This window comes from Lemur catta, chromosome 17 (genome assembly GCF_020740605.2).
Source record: "Lemur catta isolate mLemCat1 chromosome 17, mLemCat1.pri, whole genome shotgun sequence".
Lineage (NCBI taxonomy): Eukaryota > Metazoa > Chordata > Mammalia > Primates > Lemuridae > Lemur > Lemur catta.
Genome location: NC_059144.1, coordinates 25845588 through 25856157, shown reverse-complemented (window position 1 = coordinate 25856157; position 10570 = coordinate 25845588). Strand labels below are relative to the sequence as shown.

General features: G+C 55.5%; 1 protein-coding gene and 1 long non-coding RNA gene across 5 annotated transcripts in view; one reads left to right on the top strand and one right to left on the bottom strand.

Annotated features, from left to right (window-relative positions):
* The first annotated feature begins 219 nt into the window (after positions 1 to 219).
* On the top strand, positions 220 to 5006 carry LOC123622875. The gene is made up of 3 exons (XR_006729652.1): positions 220 to 768; positions 2734 to 2809; positions 4969 to 5006. It is a non-coding gene; the product is annotated as an uncharacterized LOC123622875 (long non-coding RNA).
* Positions 4012 to 10570, bottom strand: part of RBCK1 (RANBP2-type and C3HC4-type zinc finger containing 1) — a 22570-nt gene continuing 16011 nt past the window's right edge. For 3 of the 4 annotated variants that reach the window (XM_045529525.1, XM_045529524.1, XM_045529526.1), the window contains 7 exons: positions 9932 to 10092; positions 8787 to 8898; positions 7909 to 7998; positions 7365 to 7544; positions 6373 to 6471; positions 5905 to 6048; positions 4012 to 4660 (listed from right to left, as the gene is read on the bottom strand). In XM_045529525.1, the coding sequence (XP_045385481.1) occupies positions 4580 to 4660; positions 5905 to 6048; positions 6373 to 6471; positions 7365 to 7544; positions 7909 to 7998; positions 8787 to 8898; positions 9932 to 10092 (867 nt within the window). In that variant the 3' untranslated portion in view covers positions 4012 to 4579. The remainder of the gene's footprint in view (positions 4661 to 5904; positions 6049 to 6372; positions 6472 to 7364; positions 7545 to 7908; positions 7999 to 8786; positions 8899 to 9931; positions 10093 to 10570) is intronic. The other variant, XM_045529527.1, reaches the window with a different exon arrangement.

Here is a 10570-nt window from a genome sequence, read left to right as displayed (position 1 = left end):
CCTTCCACCCCAGACCAGGACCCGTGGACTCCTGCTTGGCCGTGACTTGCCAGGAGACCTGGGCAATCCCTGCAGTCCTGCCGTTTCTATTTCAGCTGCAAGAGGTACGGTCTACACACTCCAGCTGCTGCCTGGGGCGCTGTGATATTATGAGGTATGTATGCATTGGGTTTTATCCATATTCTGGATCGTGACTCCAGCCTGAAGGGCTTGGCAGGAACCTGGAACAGCTGGCCCCCTACCCCAAGCTTCCCCAAGGACTGCACGCAGCCTGTGTTAGAATGTTGGGGCACTGCAGGCCTCAGAAAACAGAATCTCGCTCTCGTCTTCTCGTGGCCTCCTTTCACCTGGCTGAGCAAGACCCTGATCCAATTGCAGGTCATAAGACTTTCTTTCCATTGAGGGCCCCATACCCAGGAGGAAGGAATGCCACACAGAGAGGCCACGGAGAATCTGAACAGACAGGCCTTGCTGGGCTTCCCGAGTCTGTTGGTAGTAGATCACACCCTTTTTGTCCAGTCACATTTCAACACGGTTGCCCATGCTTCAATCATGCCTATCCAATGAAGTCTCCATGAAAGGCCCAGGAGGACAGGGTTAGGGGAGCTTCCAGAGAGCTGAACGTGAGCAGGCTGACAGGAAAGTGAACAGGAACCCATCCACGTGCTGAGGGGGTGGGATGCACCCCAACCCCATGGGAACAGAAGCTTCTGCACTCGGGACCCTTGCGGACCTCACCCTGTTGTCTCTTCAACTGGCTGTTTATTTGTATCCTTTAGAATATCCTTTGTAATAAACCAGTAAATGTGTTATCCCTGAGTTATGTGAGCCACTGTAGCAAAGTAATTGAAGCCAAAGATAGAAGTCGTGGGAATCCCAGTTTAAGCCGGTCAGACGTTCCGGATGCCTGGACTTGCGACTGACTGGTGGCAAGGAGGGGGCGGTCTTGTAGGACTGAGCCCTCGGCCTATGGTTTCTTGGGCTGCCTCCGCGTAGATAGCATCAGAATGTAGTTGGGTTGGAGGACAGCCAGCTGGTGTCCACTGCAGAATTGATTGTCACTTGGTGTGTGGGAAGAAACTGCCGCACGTTTGGTCACAGTAGTCTATTGTTGCCGAGTGAGCACAGAGTTCGTGTTCATGTTTTTTCCACTCTGGCAGGCTCTGTCACAGTTGACACAGGCAGGGGTGCAGGGAACTAAGCCTGGGGTGCCCTTGGCTATTTTTCACACACCATTCTGGGGATGCCTTTAGCTCTAGGGCCTGGCGCGTGGATTTGGAAGCTAACCAGAGCTGGATGTGGATGCACCTTTTCCGTCACATGCAATTTCCATCCACAGAGCAGTTGTTGAGAGCTGTTCTCACCAAGCTTTCCAATGTTTCCAGCTGCCGGGTAGTGGGTGCAGAGCAGAGCGCTGGCGTCACTCAGCTCCTTGACCGTGTCCCTCCACCACAGGCCACTCCCGCAGGCCTGAGTACTCCGGGCTGGCCGGCACACTGCGCTGAAGAGCGCTTGAAGGAGCAGTTCATTTTGAGCAGCAAATTCTGGGGCACTTTCTTAGGCATTGATGGTTGAATGTAAAGAATGATAGAATTTTGATAATTGGAGAATTGAAGGAAGAGTCTGTGTGGTATAATAAATATTTGGTCTTTGTCCCAGGGTCCTTGACTTAGGGCTCCTAAATCCCTTGGAATTTCCTGAGTGTTAGGAGTATCTCTTGTTATTTTTAATGGTTGCCTTTTGATCCGACCTGAGTTTACGCTAACGAGGTGACTTAGGTGGGACCCTTGATAGCCTCAGGATGGGCTGTCACCAGAAACACCATGTGATCAGAGAGTGGGGACTTTCGGCCCCCTGTATTGACCTCCTAGGAGTGGGGGGCACTGGGACAGCTCTTTGAAAACTTTAGTGGGATCCAGTGAGCGTTGGGTTGCCCCCATGCCCTGCCCTGTTCATCTCTTCCACCTGGCTGTTCTGCACTGTATCCTTTATGATAAAGCAGTAAGACAGCGTTTCCGTGAGTTCTGTGAATTGTCCGAGCAAATCACTAAACCTGAGTGGGAGGGGTCGTGGGAACCCCTGAATCAGGAGTCGGCCAGTCAGAAGTGCGGTAGTCTGGGTGCCGTGGCTGCCATCTTAAGTGGGGACAGTCTTGTGGGCCTGAGCCCCTGTGGAACCTGAGGCTAACTCCAGGTGCAAAGTGTCAGCACTGAATTGTTGGATGCCTGGTTGGGTCAGAGCTGGAGAAATGCTGCTGGGAAACACCACGCAGCGTTCGAGGCTGAGGTAAAAATAACACTTAAATACCAAGTGTCTGTTTTGGGGACAGCAAAGCCCAGGAGGGCTGGGGTTTGGGGTCTGTGGAGAGATGCGGTGGGCCACGTCAGAGGGGGGCTGGGGCCAGGGCGAGATGGCTGTGGAAAGGAGTTGCCACGCTCCACTGTGGGCGATTTGGGGGCGAGTACGGGCCATGACTTCAGTGGGTTTGGGGAGAGAATTGTTGGGCCTGTTGGGTCTGAGACAGGACCAGGTGTGTCCCTTCCTTGCTGGCCGTGTGAGCATCTGCAAGTCACTGCCTCTTTGAACTCGTCCTTAACAGTAAAATGGGGACAGGCCCATCCTACATGGAGGGTTTAGTGACATGGGAGTTTGTGAAAATGCTTTACAAACTGAAGTTGTGCCAGTGTTAACATTTTGGTGAACGTTTATTGATTACTAAACACCTTCCTTCAGCCAGCCCTGCACTTGGGGCCCGTGCACATCCAGGGATTGCCTGAAAGGAACAGGCCTGCAGCTCTGCCAGATCCAGGTAAGCTACGTTGGGGCCTGAGGCTCAGCCTGGCTTTGGCTTTGTTCCCCTCTCACCAGCCCCGTTGTCTTCTCCGTGTGTTCTGTTGGTGGCCCCAACTCCCTGATGTCTTCTCCAGACTTCCATGTGGTGAAGCCAAGTCCTGTGAGCGGCCGGGCTCTGGGCTTGCCTCCCGCTTCCTGTGTTTGAAGTGAGCGGCTTTCATGCCAGCCCCAGAAACTGGAGGAAGCCCTGTGCTAGCCCCAGCACAGGCCGCAGGGCCTGTCCTCAGCTTTCTACCCACACCAGCGGTAGCTGTGCTTTATCTAAGCAATGGGCTTCCACTCACCTTCCCTGTGGCACCAAGAGGATGGTCTTGCCCATGCCTGAGCCTTTCTGCTCCCAGGGCTGGCGAGGCTGCCTGGTTGTGGCCTTTATCAGCTACAGCAGTTGCCCTGAGCCAATGCTGGCAGAGCTGGAAGGCACTCAGTCCACTCAGTCTCTGAACTCACTGTTCAGTGACCAGGGACAACTCTTTTGAGTCTTGGCATCCAGTGACAGGGCAGCAATGCCCTTCCCTGCAAAGCACTGGCCCAGTATCTAAGGCCTTGAACAGCAGAGGTGCCTGCTGCCCACTGTAGCAACGATCACATTACAGTGCAGGCAACATGGTGCACATCAAATGCCAGAGCTCAACAGGTCAAAGGCAAAGGGGGGGTCACAGGGTGGACATTCTGTCTGTGTTTTATTAATCCCGGCTCAGCAAGCAGGTACTAATAAATACTGCTGGATCAGCACTTTGCCATCTGGCCTGAGATGTTAAAATTAGGATGGACAACCTCACCCCTCAATTGCAGCAGCTTCGCCTGTTCCTGAACTGTCTGCCCTCCAACCCTGGGTGCTCAATGAGAGGCCAAAAGGGAGCCCCTCCTGCCCCTTAAGCCCGTGCTGATTTGCAAACCCTTCTTTGCAGACTGTTGACACACTGCAAACTCCACCTGTCCAGGCTAAGGCTGACCCAAGAGCATCCTTGCCCCAGAAGTCAGGAACAGGGGTGCAAGCGTGGTACAGGGATCCCAGGGCTCAGTCACTGCCCTGTTCTACCACTGAAGGGCCGAAGATCAACTTCCTTGTGCAGGTTCCTAGAGAGCCTGGGATCCCACCTATGTGTAGAGTCCCAGCCCATGACATTCACTTCCTCTCAAGGACATCACAGTCATCCCTTCCTGGAAAACTATTTTAATTAGCTTGCACGGGCAGGAGAGAGGGAGATGCAGAGCCAGACATGATGGGCTGTGCTTTCAAAACTGCCTGCTCTCCCTCGTGGCTCGGAACAGATCAGCAGGAGTTCTAAGAAGCGCCAGGCCTCCCACCACAAAGGCAGAGAAAAGTCACCCCCCAGAAAGCCAACAGCAGAAAGGAGGTGGCTGTGAGTGCTTGCTGTGCAGCAGACGAGGGTGGCGGTTGGGAGGAGTTTGGAGTCACACGGTGGTTCTGGCCAGGGGGCAGGTAGAGGTGGGAGCTGCAGAGAGCCCCAGGGGAAGGACAAAGGTACTGGGACAGATGTGACTGTGGACAACAGCAGCGCAGGCGGGGCCCCTGCGACTCCCATGGCAAATGAGGCTGTCCATGCAGCTCAGGGGCCCTGGGCTCTGCAGGGCCCCTGCCTTGACCAAGCACAAAGGCATCTCCCAGACCAGAAATCGGAGCCAAAGCCCCAAGCCCAGCCCTGCCCCCCAAACAGCCTGCAGATGTGGGGCTGGGTCAGCGTGGGACCTGGCCATCTTTAGCTCAGTGGCAGTTCTGACAGCTTGGGTGGCAAGGAATCCCATTCACTCGGCAGCGGCAGCCCCCGCTGGTGTCTCCTGGGCCCTGGAGGATGGGAAGAAGAGAAGAGAATGTCAGGGCAGCAGACAGACTGCTGCCAAAGCCGAGCACACCCTCCCACCCTGTGCCTTTGCCCTTGCAGGTCCTCCCGCTAAGAACAGCCGCCTTGGCCTCGGCTTCCTGATGGAGACAGTCCCTGAGGCCTTTTGTGGGCTCCCACAGCACTCGGTCTACCCACCCCTAGACCCAGGGAAAGGACCTGACCACTCTGCATATCCTGGATGGGTTAGCACATTGACAGCATGAAAGAAGGAGGCTTACTCTGCTGCCTTTTTTTTTTTTTTTTGAGACAGGGTCTTGCTCTGTTGCCTCAGCTGGAATACAGTGGTGTCATCATAGCTCACTGCAACCTCAAACTCCTGGGCTCAAGTGATCCTCCTGCCTCAGCCTCCCGAGAAGCTGGGACTACGGGTGTGTGTCACCATGCTGGCTAATCATATTTTGTAGAGACAGGGTCTCACTATGTTGCTCAGGCTGGTTTCAAACTCCTGACCTCAAGGGATCCTCCTGCCTCAGCCTTCCAAAGTGCTAGGATCACAGGCGTGAGCCACCGCACCCAGGCTCCACCTATCTTAAAGTCTACATGTAACAACGAGCCCCAGTTCCAGGAATACACTCCTTGCAACAACAGCTACCACTTGCACAGTGCTCACCATGTGATAAGCTCTCTGCTAAGCACTTCTCATGCATTTTTTCCACTGGATTCTGACAACAAGCCTGAGACAGACCCTGCTACCATCCCTATTTCACAGAGGAAGAAACTAAGGCTGAGAGGGGAGTAACACCCAGGATGTGTCAGAGCAGGGTCAATCCAGCCAGGGCTCGGCCCCCAGACTGAACTTTTACTCGCTGTCCTCCAGGGCAGGGGCGGGCAAATCTTTTCTCCAAAGGGCTAATCAATCATTTTAGGCTGGGCAGGCCATACGGTCTCCGCTCTGTAGCGCAAAAGCAACTGCAGAAAATATGTCAATGACTGAGCACGGCTCTACTTTATAGACACTGAAATTTTGATTTTGTATAATTTTCACATCACAAAATATTCATCTTTTGATATTTTTCAACCATTTAAAGATGTAAAGAACATTCTTACCTCGGGAGCTAATATAAACATAAGTGCTAGGTTGGACCTGGCCCCCGGGCTGTAGTTTTCCAAGCCCTCCTCCAGGGCAGACCCCACAAGGGCGCCCTCCCCACCCCACCGCCAAGCCCTCTGCTCCCCAAGGACTCACCCCGGGGCCCCAGCGCGGGCCCTTGGTGACCCAGCAGATCTCGGTGTGGCAGACGGTGCAGCGGATCCAGTCACAGCCGTCCTTCTTCTGCACCACGATCTGGCACTGCGGGCAGTGCATGGCCTCGCCCTGCTGCAGCATCAGCTGGAACAGAGCAGGCGAAGCAGCTCAGCCTGGTCCTGTCCCTGGCCCCCTCCTGACTGCAGGGACAAAGCTGTGACCCTGGAGTCGGTGAATCACTTTCCCGTGCTTCTCCGCCAGGCCGGGTTCCGTCCAGCGCCTCCTTTACTCCTGAGGTCTCCTCCCTCTACCCAGACACTCTTCCACTGCTGCCACCTGCACACTTGGCCTAGGTCCCATCCCTGGATGGGAGTGACAGCCAGAGGGAGGTCAGGACGTCCAGGGATGTGTGAACACAGCCTTTCTCATAACCCAAGTCCCCAGTCCTTGGCCCCGTCCCCGCCTCACCTTCAGCATCTCCGTCGTCTGCCGGGCAGCGACATCGTTCTGCGCCCGCACGGCCAGGTCGTCCTGATACTCCTTGCAGTTCATACGTTCATGGATGGCCTGTGGGGGCGTGGGGGCTCCAGGTGAAAAGGTTTCCCAGGGGGTTGACAAGCTGGGGGAGGCGAGGGGTAAGGGTGGGCATCTGCATAAGCACCTAATGCCTCTGCGTGCGGACAGTGACAGGCCCGGTTTGTAAACCACTCACCGTTGTACAGAAGAGAACACTTAGGCCGGGAGGTGAGGGCAGGGTCATCACATATGGGACTGACGATATATACCTAGTCCTCCTCGTTCTTACGGGCACAGAAATCCCTACCACACCTCTGCTGCAGGCTGTGGCCCTGCGTCCCTGCCTAGGTTTTGCCCAAAGCCCAGAGACAGCTTGCTTGGCTGAGTCTGAGACCAGGCTCCAGACCTGCCTACCCGCTCCTCACCTTAGTGGTCAAGTTCTGAGATGCCCAGGGCAGGGTAGGTCGGGAAAGATCAGGCAGGGCTGAGTCTGGGTTTGAGTCAGCTCAGTTCAGAACGTGTGGAGACTTGGTATGGGGCCGGGTCAGGGCTTGGTCAGAAACCAGGGTTGGAGCTTGGCTTGGGGTCTGGGCTCAGTATGGGATCAGGTTAAGTGATCAGCCCAGGGCCTGGGCTTAGTCCAGGGTAGGGGCCCAGTATGGGACAAGCGCCACAGCTGGGTCAGGGCTCAGTCTGGGGCTGGGGCTAGTGCTCAGTTCTGGGCCAGGGCTGTCTGAACTGAAGCTCCATCTGGGGCCAGGTCTGAGACTCGGTCTACAGGGTCAAGGCTCATTCCAGGATCAAGCCATGCACTCTCGCTGACATGTAGGTCTAAGTCATCACCTCCAGCCAGTGTCACAGCTCCCTGCCCAGAACAAGCACTGCATTGCAGTGAGCTCCCAGTAGGACAAGAGTGACTAGGCAGTTTGGGTCCCTGTCCCCACCTTGCACAGCAGGCAGTTGACGTGAAAACACACGGGGCAGGTGAACTCATTGACGTCATCCTCAAAGAAGCACCATCCCTTGCAGTCTGGGGTCTTGCAGTGGTAGCTGAAGGCACTGCGGTTCTCAGCGATGGAGATGCTCAGGTCTAGAAATCGCTGGTAATCCTCAGGGGTCAGGAGCTGCCAACAGACCACGTCCTTGTTGCTCAGGGTTCAGAACACCTCATACATGAGCCTCCTTGTCACCAAGTACCCTCCAGAAAGCCCCCAGCTCAGAAACTCTGCCCCAGCCCCAGGCTCTTTTCCTCACATAACCTTCACGGTATTGAAAAACTCCATTCAAAAAGTGGACTTTAAAAACCTCTGGAAATGGATGGTGGTGATGGCTGCACAACAATGTGAATATATTAATAATTATTAAACACTTAAAAATGGTTAAATGTTATGTTATATATGTTTTGTCACAATTTCAAAATGGAAAAAATGAACAAAACTAGTAACAGGCAATACTGGGGAAGATGTGGTTAAACTAGCATCCTGGTACCTCACACTCTGAGAAAGCAAGGTGGCGATATTTCAACCAGCCCAAAGTTTTCCGATCTTGTGGCACCCATCCCACTTCTATAAGTTTATCCTAAGAAAATAATATATTAATATAAGAAGAAGCACCATGTAAAATGTTCCTTGAAGCAGTACTTACAAACTGAGAAACTAGAATTACTAAGAAGTATAAACAGTATATGTACCATACAGATTTATAATAATCTTTAGAAAGATTTTGGAGCAAAGTAGCAAAAGCCAATTGCGTCCATGCTTGTTAACAGGAAGGTAAAAATCACACCTACACCTATGTTCTGTATCTCGATTGGGTGATGGTTACACGAGTTGTATTTGTCAAAACTCATCTAACTGCACACTTACAGTGGGTGCATTTTATTGTGTGCAAAGTATACTTTACTAAGTTGACTTAAAAAGAAAAAAATTATGTCTGCCCAGAAACACTGAAAGAAACAGGACAAAATGCAACTCTGGAGGACTTCCTGGGGCAGTGGCCTTATGGGTGATTTTTCTCTTTGATTTCTGCTCGAGTTCTACGTGGTTTCGGCACGTGTTTTGTTTTTGTAGAAACCACCTGCACTGCGTTACTCTGCTGATCTCTGTTCCTTTTTCTCTGCCACGCTTGACCCTCCTCTGAGGCTTGGGTCAAATCCCAGGGGCTCCAGGGAAGTTCACGCAGCCCCTTGGCATGAACCACGCCCCGTCACGATGCCCCTTGGCAGGGTTGCACTTCACAGGGAAAACCTCTGGGCAAATGGCCATGGGTGCTGCCTGAGACCCACACTCCTGAGCCAGTCCCCAACTGCCAGCTCCAGGCCCAGTTCCTGGGGACCCGGGGTGTCCCCTCCCACCCCCGGTCCTTACCGCCCGGATCTCCCTCTCCAGCAGCTTGCCCGAGCACGAGTAGGTGTTGTCAATGAAGGGGCAGGACACCTCCGCCTCCTGGCTGTTGCGGATGGTGCCCTGCAGGCACTCCCTGGGGGCGGGGGGAGTTAGGGTCATCTGAACCCTGTCCACTAGGGACTCCACCCCTCACATGTCGGGGCCTGAGCCCAGGGGCCTTTCTCGGCCACCCCAGGTGGGCTTCTCTCCAACACCCCTCTTCCTTCCCATCCCTCCCACCCACCCACCACTATGGCCTCCACTCTGTCCACTCCACTGCCACCCCTGACATTCCGGTCCAGGCCTGGATGGCTGCAGTAGCCTCTTCATTGGGTCCCTGTGTTCACCTTGCCCCTAGTCTCCATCTCAGCACAGCGGTCACGTCTCCCCAGGGGCCCCTATCCCACCCAGAACAAACCCAGCAACCTGCCGTGGCCTGCCCTCCCCAACACCTCTCTGTCCTCCTCTCCAACTTCCCCCTTCAACCCTCTCCTCTGGCCACGAGACCGCCTTGGTCTCCTCCAACAGGCCAGGCCCACGCCCATGGCAGACCTTCCGGGCTCTGCTCTGGGGCTACCTCCTCGGAGGCCTCCCGTCCACCCTCCCAGGGCTCCCGTTGCCTGTAGCATAATCCGCTGCTACTTAGCATTTGACACAATTCACAACCACATTAATCAGTGGTGATCTGAGTCACCAGCCTCCCACTGCACTGTCAGCTCCGGGAGGCAGGAACGGAGCTGGCCCCCAGGGGCTGCTCCACAAACGACTGCTGTGGTGACTGGGTGTGTGTTCTCTGTACCCAGGGATGGCAGGGTCACGACAAGAGACTGAGAGACAGAGTCTCAGATGCCCACAGTGCAGCCTGCCAGGGCTAGGGCCCCAGTCCCCTTGCCAGGGCGGTCAAGGGTAGTGGGTAAGGGCAGAGGCTCTGGAGCCAGGATGCCTGGGTTCACGTCTGGGCTTCTCTTATGAGCTGTGTGGCCCTGGATAAGTTGCTTGACCTCTCTGTGCGTCATCCGCAAAATGGGGAGATAGAGCCTACCTCGTAGGTTTTTGTGGGCGTCCAGTGAGACGTCAGAGCACAGGGCCCCACCCACCTTCTGCCGGGGGTGGGACTGGGGCCGCACCTGCAGAAGGTGTGCAGACACTCACGCAGCACCACGGCCTCGCCGGGCCCCAGCGCCGAGTAGCACACGGGGCACTCGGTGGGCTCGGTGTTCAGCACCAGGCTCTTCTGGTCCAGCTGGACGTGCTGCAGGTAGTTCCCCTCCTGCTGCTGCTGCTTCCGCTGGGCACACGGGGCGGGGCCGCGGGGTGGGTCAGGGTCTCAGGGGCCCGGTCAGACCACGAAGGGGGCAGGGCCAGGAGGCGGGCAAAGCGGGGTGAGCGCAGGATCGTGGGGGTGGGCAGGTGAGGGCAGCAGGATGCAGGCTGGGAGGGGACTGGGAGCAGCGCTGGGCGAAGCCCAGTGACTGGGTGGCCGGGTGGGTCTGGTTGGGGCTGCAGCCAAGGGAGCGGGGCCAGGCGAGGGAGCGCTGTGGCAGGGACAGGAAGGGGGCCAGGGTGAGTGGGGAGTCGGGGCAGCAGGGCTCACATCCCCACCAAGAATTAGGGCAGGGCTAGGGTCAGGGGTGGTGATGGAGCCGGGTCAAGGTTGGGACAGGAAGGCAATAGCTAGGGGGGCACAGAAAGGTTGTGGATGGGCCTGGGAGTGGGGTCACCGCTGGATGAAGCAGCGGGCGTGTGCTCAGAATGGGGGAACATGC